The sequence below is a fragment of the Pteropus vampyrus genome, unplaced genomic scaffold (genome assembly GCF_000151845.1).
Source record: "Pteropus vampyrus isolate Shadow unplaced genomic scaffold, Pvam_2.0 Scaffold20, whole genome shotgun sequence".
In the NCBI taxonomy this organism is placed as follows: domain Eukaryota; kingdom Metazoa; phylum Chordata; class Mammalia; order Chiroptera; family Pteropodidae; genus Pteropus; species Pteropus vampyrus.
Window position 1 is genome coordinate 49249 of NW_011888801.1, and position 16445 is coordinate 65693.

The following is a 16445-nucleotide window of genomic DNA, read 5'->3' on the forward strand; positions in this document are numbered from 1 at the left end:
TGAAAATGTTTTCCAAAGGCCCTTAAAGTCCTCCAATCGCCTTTTATGGCCCAAACTTGCCCCAAGGTCATCCAGCAAACTTATTCAGTGGCAATTTAGAGTGAGTGTGGCTATAAAGAATGCTGCTAGGAATCAAAGATTACTTTTCAAATCCATGCACACATTCTTGAACAGAATTATTAAGTTTAAATCCAGTAGATCAACCTGCCTATTGTCATACACATCTAGGTATTTCCTGTAGATCAGCAGTTCCCAACCTTTTTGGTACCAGAGACTGGTGCTTCTATGAGAATCTAATGTCTGATGATCTGAGGTGGAGCTGAGGCAGTGATACTAGCGCTGAGGAGTGGCTGCAAATACAGATGAAGCTTCACCAGTTCGCAGCTCACCTCCTGCTGTGCATGCAGCCTGGTTCCTACCAAGTCACTGACCAGTAGCTAGCAGTCCGAGGCCCAGGGTTGGGGACCCCTGCTGTAGACCCTCAGAGAATAGTTCTAGTAATTACTGGTCTGAGGCCCAGGGTTGCGGACCCCTGCTGTAAACCCTCAGAGAATAGTTCTGGTAATTATTGGAGTGCCTACACAGTGAGAAAACAAAAGGTAATACAACCGCCCTCCAAGAGGGTTAAATTGGAGAAGCCGATTAACATAGCAATATGCAACGATACTTCAATGAGGCTAAGAGTCTCAAGCTTTCAAGAGAGTAAGTCGACAGAGAAGAACTCTTGACCCCCAGAGCCAGCCATTCCCATCTAGAAAGGCTGCTCTAAATCCCAGACCCATGGAGTCATTACAACCAGCTTCTCTACATCTAGTCTAGCAGGGGCTTTTCGCTTGTCAGGCACTAAACTGGCATTTTGGTTTTACACACCAATCTCATGAGTGTGGTTAGTGTGAATAGAGTCCAAATAATGAAGCTCCCCCTAAGAGGCTAACAAAGTAAGTTTCTGAGCCGCTGCATCCACCAAGGTAAGGAAGGCATCCCAGGTGAACCTCCTGCAAGCCAGCCTGCATGGCTTCTCATGGATGACAACCCTGCTGGCTGTGGGGAGAGCACACTTAGAATTATGAATATACAACAGTGAGGCTTCTAAAAATGGAGTGTAAGTGGTTCTAGTGTTGTTTCCTATATACAAGGTTACTGGGAGAAAAAGAAATCCTCACGAAAGTGGTCTCCTTCCACTCTTTTATAGCAAGAGTTTTGTTACATATACAAATGCAATTAACTCACAAAGTATTTAAATGCCTACCACCTATTGTGGCTGCTTTTTAGTTTAAAGGAAATGGGAGTTTGAACAATCTCTTCCTCAAAGCTCTTAGGTTAGAACTTAAAACAGTATCCCAGAAGTGAAGTTCTCTTGGTTCCCGACTCCTGTCTCCAGAGCCCATGAAGAGACAAGGCTTACCATGTCAGCTATGCCAGGCCCCAAGCGGTCACACTGCTCCCTGGCATGTTCCACCAAGGCCTCGACAAAGGTGGAGTTGGTCCTTACGGCAGTCTGGATGTCAGTCACCATCTGAATGCAGTCCTGGCAAACGTCCCCACCAGCCTACAGCGACAAGGGGCGGTTAGCTGTAAACACTGCATACACCTCTAATAACTAAGAGGATTCAAATTCCTAGGAAAAGTTCCTCACATGCTCACAACCACAGCACTAGGGGGTGACTCCCTGAACAGTTCCTAATGTGTTTTCACAGGCTCTAAAATCTCGACAGTTTTAAAATCAATTGGGCATTGATTTTAGTAAAAAGAGAAAAGGGGGGAAATCTTTGCATATTTTTAAAATCCTAGTCTTTTAATTTAATTTAAATATCTGGGTTCTTTAGAAACTATTTGAAGGCTGGCTGGTGTAAATGCCCCCAGTTTAAGAACCACAGACACACTGCTGCCTTCATATCTCATATTTAATCCAACCAAAAATGGAGCCCAGTGGCCAAGCTTACGCACTGCCTTACCTTAGGCTGGGGCTCGCTGCGGGGGCCATCCTGAGGGTAGAGGAGGAGGGGGATGTTGGCCATGAAGGGAGCCACAACCTCAGCCACGTCCAGTTCCGGGATCTTATTTGACTCAAGCTGTTTCTGGTGATTCAGCTCTGCCAGGTGCTTCTGAAGAGACTCACAGAGATTGAGAGCAGAGCAGACCTCCCCGGGATGGCTCTGGTGGGGAAAGAAGTCCAACTGGAAATCCTCTCCAGAGGAAAACAAAACAGGCCACCTGGTGCCTTTGAATCAGTCTCCTACCTTATCTTTTAGCTTGACTCGTGTATGCATATCCAGCTCACGGCATCTCAAACTAAACCAGCCAACCCTCTCCCCCTCCATCTCCATTTCAGCAAATGGCTCCACCACCATTCTCCCTGCGGGTCAAGCCAGAAACCCAGAACACATTCCTAACTCCTCCCTCTCCTGCACATCCCCTCCCACCATCAGCAAGTCCAGCCCACTTATCCTCTAAAACGGAATGTGCATCTGTCCATCTCCCCTGTCCCCAGCACATCTCACACCTGTCCTGCCAGCTTTCCCTCCTGCAAATCCCGATAGGTATGACCTAGACCAAACCCTTAGAAACGTATGCATGATCATGGCATTCCTCTCCTTGAAGCTCTCCAAGGACTTCTCGCTGCACTCATAATACTTAAACATGGCCTAAAAGGCCTTGCAAGATGCGAGCCCCATCTTCCTCACCAAAACCTTGGTCCCATCTTGGAACAGTGACTCTCTCAGTTTTTTAAGCACCTATTCTTTCTTAAGATCTTTCCAAATTTCACAAACCTGGCCGTTGTTCATTGCTGAAAACACAACCTCTGGGACATGGTTTATGCAGAACAGATACTTATTAACTGAAAGTTGAGCATTCTTGTAGCTGAACCCACAAGTACATTCCCTGACTTACTCCTCAGGATAAAATCACAGAAACAAAATAAACGGCTTACTCAAAAGGACAGTTAAAGATCTAATTATCAAATCAGCACCTATAAGTGTTATGCCAGTTTACATTCCTTCAGTAATTCTACAAGTTTCCATTTCTTGTACCCTCCTCAACCCTTGAAAGTTACAGCAGAGGGTCCTGCCATGCCAAAGCCATTTTGGATGTTAGAACTGTAGTAAGAGCTGTTGAGAAAACCTAAATCTATGAATGGACTTTCCATTTTCATCACTCTAATCTGGTCTGGTACCTCCCCTGGGCCCCATGAGTGCACTGAAGGAAGATCTATTCTCCACCATGTACCATTTGTCCTTTAATTAGGTCCAGGATGACTGGGAGGTAGGAATCCACGATCTCCTTGCATAAGGCAGACAAATTCGGCTTTGGAAGCCAGTCACAGGTCTTCTCCAAGTACACGAGGATCTCTTGCTAGAGAGAACACAGGCAAGGGTCAGATCAGCACTTCTCTACAAATGGGCTGAAAGCAAGAGGCCCTCAGGGCAAAAAAAATTGGAAGCGGGCAAGTAGGTGCCATGGCTCTGTCAGACCAGTGAGGCAAAGAGCAGACCCTCTCATTTGCAGTCTCACAGGCACAGGGAATCCCAAGCGGGAACAAACAGCCAAACGTACCTAAAGGTTAACATAATGTGATACAAAACCTCAGTCAACCTTAGACATGTAACACCTGGGGTGGGGAGAGCAAGCTAGGGCCCACAGCCTGGTTTTGTATGGCTTGTGGCTAAGAATGGCTTTAAAGGATGGGAAGAAAAACAATTTTGTAACAGAAACAGTATGACGCCTAAATTATTTCCTACCTGGCTTCCTTGTTAGATCCCCAGGTCACAGCTCTTTTAAGGACCTGATGCGCGTGGCCACGTGGCCACCACTCACAGTCATACGTAATCGTGATGACTCACCTCAGTGGCATTGTCTTTCAACATGTTGCCAGCTGCGGTGATAACATCTTTACATACGTCGCAGGGAAGAGATTTCTAAAAGGAAAGAACATGAGGGAGAGAGATCTGTATTTGTAGGACATAACTCACACCATGCACAGCTGAAAATTCCCTTGACCTGTTTCCTATTTTATCTAACCAGGGATATGACTGTGGCCATGTCTGACACACCGGCGCATCCTGGTTCCCCAACCTAACAGAGGAGCACTGGGATGCCACAGGGGAAGGATTAGATGCGACTGACCAAAATAGTCTGTGCTTCTGTGGACAGACACCCTTTTCTTGCGCCCTTTACCCCTTAGCACCTTACTGCACATAATACAGGCCAAATTTCATATTAATGCTCACGAAAGCTCTGTGAGGAAACAGGCTCAGAAAGGTGAAAATCAGAGCAGCAGAAATCAGAGAAAATCAGTAATGCAATGCAACATCACCCGGGACCAATATCATTATCACAGAGTTAAAGGGGGTGGGGCAGGGAAACAAGCCCCAGCCAGACTCTGGCACTTCTGTGTACTCACGCTGGCACTCCACCTACCTTGCACTAGTGCTATGTTCAAGTGGCGGCCACATGTCACCATGCCAAAGCTTATAGACATGACACCAGTCTTCTGATAAACTGGATATCCAGGGCCCCACATGGGCCAGAGCCATGGAAAATCCAGTTGGTTCTCAAAGCTCTTGGGGAGCTCCCTTCTTGATGTCAACTGAATTTCGACCCATGAAGAAAAAACTAACATGTCTGGGTAAGATTGAAAAACACCTGTGAACTTAGCTGCCTTGAGAGAAACCAATTTGAAACTTTGGACCTGGTCAAGCTAATAATGCACATGGGCATAATCCTATCAAGAGACAAAGTTCTAAAGTCCTCACCTAATAAACATTCAACTCAGAAAGAAACAGTATTAAAAACAAGATCAGAAGTAAATTAGAAACCAAATCTGCAAGTAAGTGTGGCTCAGAGGGTGGCTGTCCCATAAATTCGGAAAATATTTCTAAAAGAGCAGTGTTATTTAATTAATTATTCTTCTTACTAAAGGACTACTAATAGCCACTCACAAGTTTTAGAACCTGAACTCCACTCAGTCAAACCAGGCCTGTACACAGGATGCAGCACATCCCAGAGCAAGCCAAGAGTATCTTCTGCTGCTGGCTGGTGCAGCCAGCAAAGCTCGGGTGTCTCCTAAGAGGGTTCAGGTCATGATACACCTGAGGTTTGTCGTCTTAGAGTATTCCCCATGAGTGTTAACGGCCCCACGTTAATGTTATATTTAACATTGTTTAGATGAAAAATCAGTGATATCTTTTCCACTTTGGTTATAACTGGAAATAAAATTTTAAATAACTGCGAAAGTTCTAGGGTCTAAATCAATGATCCAAAACAGGCAGAAAGAGGGAGAGAAAACATCGAAAAGGGGGGAATGATTTGAAAAGCTTAACATCAACTTTTTGAGTGAATGATGTGCCCAGTCCTGGGAATGGGAGCTGCGAACCTGCTGGTCCCTGATCTGGAGTGGAGAGCTGAGATCTGCAGAGGCCTGGAGGGCAGCATGGAACACACAGCAGAGGGCATGGGAGGACCTCATCCTATCTCTGTCACCAAGAGACTGGGAGACCTTGGGTTCTCCAAACTCCATTTCCTCTGGTAAAATGGGTACACTCACCAACGGGCCTGCCTCCCTCGAAGGGTTACCATGAGGAGCAAACGAGATGAGGCAAGAGAAAGTGCTTTGTAAATGGTGGAAGTTACAGACACCATGAAGGGATCTCGAGTTCAGAACTAATGGCACTCACCACTGTTGGCTTGTTCCAGACAGTCTGCAGGCAGTGCTTCACAGCCCCACAATCGGCCGCTGTCTTCACATTCTGGCACCACACTGCTGAGCCTCTGGTGCATTCTTCTAGGCCTAGGACAGGGCTGGCTAGAGCTAAAAGGCAAAAACAGTGTGAGGAGGTGGCTCATTTCCCACATACCAAGTCCACCTCACTTGTTTACCCAGGGTTAAGGGCTAGCCCTGGCATTTAGCTGGATACTCTGGCTTGGCCCCTCATCCAGTGTGTATGATACACAAACCACACAGAGGCAAGGCATCCAGACAAGAAGCTGTGTTGTCATATAAGACATGGGGCTGGAAGGGACTAATTTATCTGGTTTACTTTTTTCCTCTCAAACTATTGTTAAACAGTATCAGGGAGTATCAGGCCTTTTAACCTTTATAACCTTTCAAAAATTCCATGATGTAATGAAAGAAATCACAGGAAAAGAGACTGACTTCTATAAAAATACAGATTTTAACTTCTACAGGTAAAAAGAAAATTAGCCAGTTTTTTTTTAATCTGTAGGGGAAAACACCAAGATTCATATCCTCCTTACACAGAACAATGATTCTTAACATTCTAATAGATGAGCTCTTTTATAAACCTAATTATGTGAGTTTTTGCACATCGACAAGTTTACCAGCGAAAAAACAAGAACACATAATCCACTTTGATATCATGAAGTAAACATGTGTCCACTCAAAACCAGATTCAATGCATCTCATCTTCGGTGGTAATGATGAAAGAACTCAGGCAGAGGTCACGTGCACAGACATAGGATTAGGAAAAAACAAGGTTCAGCGTTACCTGGGACGAAAGAAATGCAGCTTAAAGCAGCTGCCATGTGTTCTAAGTTAAATCAGCCACACAAAAAAGCCTTGCCACTGAATAGTGACAAATTTGTAGTATAAGATGCATTCTTATAAGGCTGATCTAAAAACCAGTAGATGCAACCTGAATAGCCAAAAAGAGGGAAAAACTAATGATATTCTTACTAAAATATTATGTAGCTGTTAAATACACTTATAAAGATAATGTATAACAAATAGAAAAAAATTCAAGAATATGAAATTATAAAGGAGTTGTACAAAAATCAGAAAAGAACAAAGCAGGTGGTTAGCTGAATTATTTAACTCACAGTGCTATGTTCTGTGCGTATAATTTTTTTAAAATATTTTATAAATTACCTTAAGAGTTCCTATATTTCTTAAAATAGGTCTATGGTGTCCTTGATTTGGGAACTGAAAAATCCTCAAGCGGAAACAACAGGTTTATTACATCAGGCTATACGAGATGGACAACTGCACAGGGGGCATACTCCAGCAAATAGCACAGTGGCTAAACCAACTTCTATTGTAAATAGGCCAAAGTCTGAGAAGAAAACCCCACAGCCACTAAGAAATAGATTTAGAACCTCAGGAGTAATGCTGCATGTTGCTTCAACGTGTAAGCCAAAAGAGGGCACGGTAATTCTATAGACATGTAACAAACATGCACCCACGCACACACAGTATACATATGCAGGTGGTTAGGTGCTCGCCTTTCAGAACAGGGAAGGAAATGAAATGCTATTGTTACTAGCTGTTCAACCAAAGCTACCAGTCCACAAACTATTGATGAAAAGACTAAGTCACAGGTCCCCAAAAAGACTCAGGCCAGACTATCCACACCCTTCAGACACCAGCAAATAAATTATTAATCTGCTGTCCACATAACAGCCTTTTCTGTCCCCCTGGAGCCAAAATCCCCATCACAACCAGTTCATAAACTCAGCCAAACCAGCCACATTCCAAAAGCTGTCGGTTTAGATTCTAGTTTCCATGGGAAAACATGTGCCAGATTCAAAACAATACTAGCGCCCCAACTGGCCCACAAAAGCTTAGTTAACCAGTAATATAGCCAAGCTAGGCTAGGGTCGGCCCTCAGCTGTAGGGCTGGGGAGGTAGGAAAATAGAAGTTGAGTCACTAGAGTAAGTGCTCTGGGGAGTATGGGGGTCACAGAGACAACGCAAATGGGAGCCCTAGACCTGGCAGCTCCCACCAAGAACTCCCATGCTCCTCCCAGGCACTGGTCCCCCAGGACTCCTGAAAAGCACCCACTAAGCTACACTGCCTGATTCTACGACCAAATTAGGAAAGAGCCCAAATAATGAACAGGAAACTACAAAATAAGTCTTTAGACAAAGAAACACACAGTGATACACAGGGAAGCCAGAAACAGAATGGACATCAGCAGACAAAAGCAGTCAGTGAGCAGTCCTCTGCACATGGCCTGATGGCCATTCTCCATTCTTAGAAATACTCAGTCAAGTAGAACTTTGATCTAGGGATTTTCTCCAACCTTCCCAGCCAGGAACTGGCTACAAATGACCAAACTTTAGGGAGCACAACTGCAACATCATAGGCCCAAGCAGCAAGAATACTTTGTAGCTTATTTCCTCCACCTAGGAACTTGAAACAGTAATCATTTGCAATAATGACTTTGTTATTTGTTCTGGCCAAGTTATTCTGGACTAAAAATCATCCTGGGTAGCCCCTTTTATCTGAGATTGGCCCAGCTAACAAACCAAAGGTCATTTCCCAGTTAAGCAAGGCAAGCTCCCACCTCAGAACTAGAGGTAAAAGGTATGCATGGTAGCCAATCTCGTAGACCTATAAGGTCATCCAAGTCAAGCCCGAAACAGATTTTATGGACACCGAGAAATAAAACTCAAGTCCCGGCTCCTAGAAATTCAGTTCTTAGCAAGACATCCCCATTTACCTCTGACCTAAAGCCAAATTTATATAACAGTCTGTGGTATACAGATGTGATTTCCTTATATGACCAGATATGTACTAAGAAACAACTGCGTGTCCTCAAGATTGGTAATGTGAGGCTGAAACACAAGCCTGGGTGATACCTGGGTGATACTTGCTGAGAGGTTCAGGTGCTTATTTCAGAAGCTAATCTCCTGAGAGGGAATCAAACAATGGGTCAGAACATGTGGAGACAAGAATCCTTTCTCCAGAAAATGTATTTATACACAAAATCCTCATACCATTTTAGAGGGCTCTCAGGAACCATGATACCTGTCCAGAGACCCCAACTGTGTGTGGGCTGAAAGCCCTAGCGGCAAGCGTGATTTTTCTCCACGGCAGTGGGAAAACAACTAAAATAAAGGCAGGATTACCAACTCCATTGACTGGGTCAAGCTGAGTGCCCTCAGATTGAAGATCAATGTGAACAGATGACATACAACAAAGTAAATGGTGATGTGTTAATAGAAATGCAGGGCCCCACATGCCCCGGGGGCAGCAAAGAAAATGACTGATTAGGGGGAGCTAGAGGTGGCTTCTTCGAAATGAAGTTTAAACTGGCACCTGAAAGATGGAGATATCAGAGACTGGCTAAGTGGAGAGGGCATGGGGGAATTCCGAAACATTCTATGACACAGCAGTTCTCTTTGTCAAAGGGGAAGAATTCCCCTTTGTCTTTTCAGGAGTAGGGCAAAGGAAGGTGGCAGGCGTCGAGCTGTACAGACAGACCTCATGCACACCGGGAAAGTCATCACCTGGCAAGCTCATCCCCAGATGATGAGTCCATCCTGTGAGCAACAGCTCATGCAAGTATCTTCATAACCCAGGCATGATGTGACATTATGTGGCAGAAGGACTGAAAATTAGGTGGGAGATTCAGGTGATGGGGTACCAAACTGGCATGGAGAGTTCATTCCAAAATGTCCAAGCAAGAAGCAGAGGCAGCAGGGCTGAAAGAGAAGCTAACAGAAAGATTCTGAAAGAGCAAGATAGCTAAGAAAATAAAACTCACTGGGTTAAACTGAAATGTGAAGTCTCTTAGGCTAAAAGAAAATGAAACAGCAAGAGCAACCAGCACAGGAATGGAAGTGGTGGTCAGAAGCTGCAGCTGCCTGAGCAGCCTGAGTAGAGGGCAGGGCACAGGCCACATGAAGGGCAGAACACATCTCGGTGCTTTGCTTCCTGTTAGCCAGTGACAAGCACAGCAGGTTGGAAAGGTGAGGGTATTCCTGAGTCCCCTAGAAGACTGGAGGCATTTATCTGAGAGAGGGAATGATCAGGGGATGTGCAGTCAACTTCATAGGTGAAAGACACCTTCCATGTTATCCCAGACCTCAGAGCAATGAGCATGGCTCAAGGTAAAGGAACACATTTAACATCCACAGGAATATAAAAAGGAAATGGCTTCCCTCATTAAGTGAATTGCTCTCTAACAGTGGAAGCAACTAAGCAAAACAAAATGCCCAACCTCTGAAGAATTCTGTGTAAGAGAGATCCAGAGTGGTAAGTGGGGCCAGAAGACCTCTTAGGGGCTACAAGTCTTCATTCTCACAATGAGGCAAAGGACATTTTCAGCATTTATACATAATATATAAAAATCACCCTAAACCACTTTCTGATGAGTTATTTCTCAAAACATGTTCCCAGCAAAGCTTTCATCTCTATTCTCATCCTCCCACAATCTGCCCCCAAATATCAACTTCCTTCTCTGAGGTAATATGCTGAACTCTAAGAAAGTTCTTAGAATGTCTGCCTGACCCCCTGGAGAGTTCTGATTAAATATGTCATATTAAGAAATGAACACTACCAGGGTGAATCAAGCACTACACTTCTTAATTCAAGGGATGGCATTTGAGCCCTCAATGACAAAACTCTGACAGGCTGAAATTAGAGAACTTACCATTTCAGAGACTCTGAACTCTACAGGTGAGTTTCATTTTACTAAGATAATAGGCCTTTTTTTTTTTAAGACTTCAATGTTATTTTCTTAGGAAAAGGGTGGGTGCTCTGTTCCCTTTTTACTCCCCAGCCCTAGAAGAAAACAGACATGCTCTAAACCATTCTACATGTAGGTCACTTATCAAAAATAGATTGTAATGGAATTTTACTGTATTGAGAATGGCTGCCACAAGCTAGACCAGCCGTGGGCTTTGTGGCAGCTCTAGATGCTAGACAAAAACCTCAGTGAGCCTGAGAGGGAGGGAGAGTTCTTAGAACCAAGTGTGTTTTAGGTCCTCTTATGATGACTTCTTGTGAAAAGGAACAAAACCTTGAGTTTAAAGTGAGCCTTCTAAGGCAATTTACCCACCATCTGAATTAAATGTTTCTGAAACGTGATATACTGAAAATATGAACTGCCTCCAAGTCCTATCCAAACGACCTTAAGCAATTGACTGTCTTTCTGAGTTTGTTTTTCATCTGTAAAGTGAAGATGAAGCCATTAATGTCACTGGATGGTTGTGAGAATCAAGATGACAAAATTAGGCATTTTCAAGTGCCAGAATACTACATCTCTCAACCATTATGCCCTTACCATCATCTCTCTGGTATTTTAATTTATCCACGTATCTCAACTGCCCTAGTAGGCTGCTCTGAAATCACAGTTAAGGGTTCAGATCATCGCTCCACCACTTCTAGTCATGTGACCTTGAGACTTCCGACTTCGATTCTGCAAAATGGCCTATTACTTGTACTCACTCCTAAGAGTGTGTAGGAATTAACCAATATTTGTAAAATATGGTGCAATGTTGGCATTCTGTAGCAATCCAATGAATGCATTACCATCATCGCCATCATTGTAGTAGCAACAGGGCCTTTCTCTGATCCACTATCTTGCCCAGAACATATGCTCCACAAACAGCTAAATCAAGGCTCTTCTATTTGTTTGCTTTACACTTAATCAAGTAATCAACTGGCAGCTTAAAGAACCGGAGGGCTGTATCCCAAAAACCTCAGAAGTTGTTGGTTACTAAATTCAAGACCCAGGAGTCACAAGCCACACTGTCACGAGCCACGTGTCGACACTGTAACCTGGCTGCTAAACAAGAACCCCCGAATGAACACGGAGTGCTGCCCAGCAAGGCACCAAAAGTGAGACAGGAGAAACGCCTGCAGTAATTCATGAAAGTGAAGCTATGGGCTGATTTTCCTCCTATCTCAATAAAACTGTCATAGTTCAAATTATTTTTGGAACCTACCTTTTAGAAGAGCCCCCTCAAAGTCTCTCCTTTACTGGAAGGGTGAGGAAACAATATGGCAACAAAATTACTGCCCTGAGTGTTGGGTGCAGACAGACCTGACTGAAAACCCTTGCTTTGCTGCTTGCTAAAGCTGAGATCCATACATCTCACTTACACCGCAGATATCTGCAAAATACAGAAAATAAGAGTGCCCCCTTTTCAGAAATTCTGTGAAGATTAATGAGAAAATAGAGAAAGCACTGAGAATGCCCAGTACCTACAAAACTGAGTTATCTGTACACTTAATTGTTAATGGTGGACTTGAAGAGGAGGTTGGCCAAAGAGAGGAGTTCTCATTCTAATTTTTATACTTTAGCATAATTCAGTTTTTCCCATGTTACCTTTACAATAAGAGAAAAAAAAAAAAAAGTGAAATCTTCCAACCTGTCTCAGGGAACGATTATTACCCAATGTGGCAGAGACCGTAAGTTGTTCCCTATGTCCATTCTTCACTTCTTTCAGAGGAACAGAACTATAGACTTTTAGCTGCACACATGGCTGCCAAGATTAAAAATATTTCCCAGTCTCTTTTCTAGCAGGGTCTGGCCAGGAAACCACATGCTAGCTGATGGGATATTAGTAGAGGTTATCATCTTTAGAGAGAGGTGTGATGGCTGGACCTTTAGCACTCATGCTGGACCATGAAAAAAGAGGCTAGATCTCAAGGATCCAGAACATCGAGCTAGAAGAGTGAGAGTTCTGGACGCAGGACCACCATACTAGCCCTGAACTGCCTGACTCCTGAACTTCCTATGTTAGATAGGAACAGTTCCATCATATTTAAGCCACTACTATTCCAGGTATCTGTTGTCTACAGGCAAAATTAAGCCTAAGTAAATACTAGCTTAGTCACCTACGTCTTTCACCAGAACAGTCTCCAAATAACAAGCCTTTACTAAGGCTTACCCTCCATTTGAGGATAGGATATTTAAAAGCCTGTGTACACAATGTAATTACCAAAGATTTTGAAAAGCAACCTCAGAATGAAAGGGACATTTCCGTGGCATAAACTAGGGCAGAATATTAGAGAATAAGAAGGTGTATCTTATTCTCTTAATTCTTAAAACAATCAGTCTTATTATTTTAGCCATATAACATGTTTTCCTTTTAAATATTTTAGGTAGCATATGCTAAATACTGTTCAAGTCGAGCTACCAATAAAAGGATAACAGAAACTGCATGAAGCCGCCTACCACTGACAATCAGAGCAAACATTCCACAGGGCAGTGGATCTGCTGCCTGGAAATGTATCACCATGGCAACAGGCAGGTTGCTAAGAAACCATTAGAGGATAACCCCAGGAGGGGCAGCATCTACCTTAATTCCCTTGCATTCAGACATTTCTCAGAAGAATTCCAGCACTTAGATCCCCTAAGAGCAGGAGATAACGCAACACACTCAAAACTACTTGATCATAGCTGGTGTCACAAGTAGCTTCTATGGCAGAGAACACTTGTCTCTTCTTTACAGGACCCTGCTTTTGGAAAACATTCTGCAGAGCAGAAAAAAACTCTGCCCATTTAATCATTCAGAACTGCATACCCTGAGAGGCAGCCTGCCTTAATCTGGAGAAAGTAAGGTTCTAACATTCCTCTTATCACAAAAGAAATCCATGGCAATAAAGCTCTCAAGCTCATAAGGCTGACGGCCCATCACCTCTGGCCCAGATAAGCTATTATTTGTTATTTAAGACAAAGGTTCTTTCTTCCCTGCTTCTCCTCTCCTATTACTGCCTTGCTTTTTAATTTTCCTCACAAGCCAGATCATTCCAGAACAAGAAATCAATCTACATGGAGAAGGCTGTAGAGGTCTCAGGCAAGTTACCTTGTACAATAACTGAGGGACAAGAACGCAACCTTCTTAGATTGTACAAGAGCAATGCAAGATAGCATAATTAATTTTGGGAAGAGAAATTCCTATCTAGTTATTCGAGAGTACTCTAGTCCAATATAAATTCCTGCTAGCAAATTTCTTCCAAAATGTCAACCTATCGGGTGATGATCAGAGATGAACTTAAATCACCTTAGGTAAGATTATGCCACAAGTGGGCCTTGAAGAAGTGAACCCAGGCCTGGCAGGATTGCTCAGGGCCCAGTCAGGTGAACAGGTACAGGCAGCAGTGAAAGGCACATCTGCATGGTTCTAGACCCAGCCCAGGGTGCTGCTTAAGTCGATGCAGTGAGCCAGAAGCGGGCATGGGCCCTACCCCAGCCCCGCTTACTGGCTGGGTGGTCTCTGCACACTTGTAGAAGACAGTAATATGTTACAAAAATATTTCATGCAAATCCCACTAAGAAAATTCAGTGTTCTGGAATTGTCCCATGTGATTATTTATTAAAGTTTTAGGTATGTATGTGTCTACTACTATAAAGTCAGTCACTTTTGACTTACTTTAGTTAATACTTAATAGGAATACTGCCTTCATTTGAAATGCCAAACTCTAAATTCAGACCGTGGCATAAACTAGGGCAGGATATTAGAATGCCCCCGGCATTCTGATTTAGTTGCTCTCACCTCAGAAGGCTGTTGTGAACATTAAATCAATGCTAAGCAAAAACCACTTAGAACAGTGCTGGGTACACAATAAACTCTGTGTTAGCTATCATGATGGCTGTGGTAAAGGAGGGAGCTGCAGGCCTGGTGGGCCTGTGTTTTAGGGAGTTATTTTTTATTAAAAGTATATGTTAAATGTAATGCGTTTATCACCGTTTCTAAAATTTTTGTCAGCTTAATTTATAAGATGGTAAGTATCATAAGATACAACCCCCACACACAAAAAAAGCTTTGAGGTCCGTCAATACACGGATCTTGAGATCCTTATTTCTCAAAACGTTTGAGAATCACTGAGGTAAACATTTATGAACAACCAACTTCTGGAAGCAAAAGGAGGAAAAACAACTTCCTCAATTTATAGCTGGTTCCCTTTTCAGATTTATCTCAAATCAGAGCCACCAGGGGTATCTAAGTCATGTTAGATTCCTGTGTCCCTACCACCACATAAAACCCTCTCCCACAGTTTTTGGTAAGGGTCCTTCTACCCTGAACACAAACTATTATAAAGATCAACACTTCACATGAGCCCAAAGTCACCTTTGATTTGTCAACTCCTAAAAATATTTCTTTAAATTTCAATAAATAAAAGAAAATGCTTTATTTGTGATAAAGATTTCGCACTATTAACATTTAAGTGTCACCAGCACTTCCTGAGTTGACGTCTATTTGGCTACACCTTACACCACCACTCAGCGATGCTGAGCTCCTACTATGTGCCAAGCACTGGTGTACATGCTGCAGATACAGCAAGGGATCAAGACAGCAAATAAATATACCATATAATATCAAGTAGTGGTGAGTGCTATGAAGAAAAATGAAACAAAGTGAAAGAAGAGCTAGACCAGGGCAGGGTGGCCATGGCCACTGCAGAAAGAGCCATGGAGAATTCTGATAAAGCAACAGCTGAGCAAACTTGAATGGAGGGAGTAAAGCTCATGGGTTATCTCGGGAGGAAGATGCCCCAGCAGGTGGAACACAAATTGCAAAGGTTCTGAGCAACAATAAGGTACCAGGGATCAGCCCTGACCTGACAGAAGGAAAGGGAGAAGAGCTCTGAGAGGCAGCCAAGGGCCAGATGATATGTGACCTTGCAGGACAAACTTTAGGTTCTAATCTACTGAAACAGGAAGCCACGTGACCCGCTGGTATCAATGCTTACACATGTGGGACAGAATCCCTTGCAACTGCTAAAGAATTTTTTTTATTGTAATAACTGACATCACTAAGACTAACAAAAAGAACTTTCTATAGTATCTCCTTCAATCTTATTTATGAAGTGTCCACTCAAGTAAATTATTTCTTTATAAAAGCAGGATCTACCCAAATATGGCCAGAATTCAATTTTAAAATTTAAAAGTATCATTAGAATTCACTTCACTTTTTCTGAAACACAGATGTCCATCAATAGGGCTAACTAAACTGACACATCCATACAATAAAATACTCTGCAGCTATGTTTTAAACAGCTGAGAGGTAGGCAGAGATTAAGAAAATATGACAATAAGTGCAATGTGGTAATCTGGATTGGATCCTGGAACAGAAACATGAGATTAGTGAGAAAATTGGTAAAATCCAAATAAAGCTTACAGTCTCGTTAACAGTATTGTCCTGATGTTAATTTCTTTCTTCTGACAAATGTACAGTGGTTATAGAAGGTGTGAAGAGAAGGCAAAGCTGGGTTAAAGGTATACAGGAACTCACTGTATTTTATAACTTTTCTGTACATCTAAAATTATTCCAAAATTTAAAAAGTTTTTTTGAAAAGGTAGTAGCACAGATCTATTTGGATTAGCATGAAATGACCTCCAAGTATAAATAAAAGGAGAAATGAAACGCAAATGAAAACTTTACCCTTTATCAAACCGGCAAAATTTAAAGTTTGACATTAAATGTTAATGATACAAATAAAAATACATATATTGTAGAAAAATTAATTGCCAAAATCATTTTAGAAAATAATTCAGCAATTTCCAGTCAAGGAGAAAATATGTACGCTCCACAACTCAACAATTCTGTTCCTAGGTATATCCTCTAAAGCAGGGGTCCCCAAGCCCCAGGCCACACCAGTACCGGTCTGTGGTCTGTTAGGAACTGGGCCGCACAGCAGGAAGTGAGCAGCGGGCAAGTGAGTGAATCTTCATCTGTGTTTGCAGCCACT

General features: G+C 42.9%; 1 protein-coding gene across 1 annotated transcript in view; it reads right to left on the reverse strand.

The window, feature by feature from the left end:
* The window catches only part of PSAP (prosaposin), a 28993-nt gene that overhangs the window by 9342 nt on the left and 3206 nt on the right, over window positions 1-16445 (reverse strand). Inside the window, exons 2-6 of the mRNA XM_023527989.1 lie at window positions 5676-5809; window positions 3843-3917; window positions 3229-3354; window positions 1956-2156; window positions 1335-1549 (exon numbers count right to left, since the gene is read on the reverse strand). Of these exons, the coding sequence (XP_023383757.1) occupies window positions 1335-1549; window positions 1956-2156; window positions 3229-3354; window positions 3843-3917; window positions 5676-5809 (751 nt within the window). The remainder of the gene's footprint in view (window positions 1-1334; window positions 1550-1955; window positions 2157-3228; window positions 3355-3842; window positions 3918-5675; window positions 5810-16445) is intronic.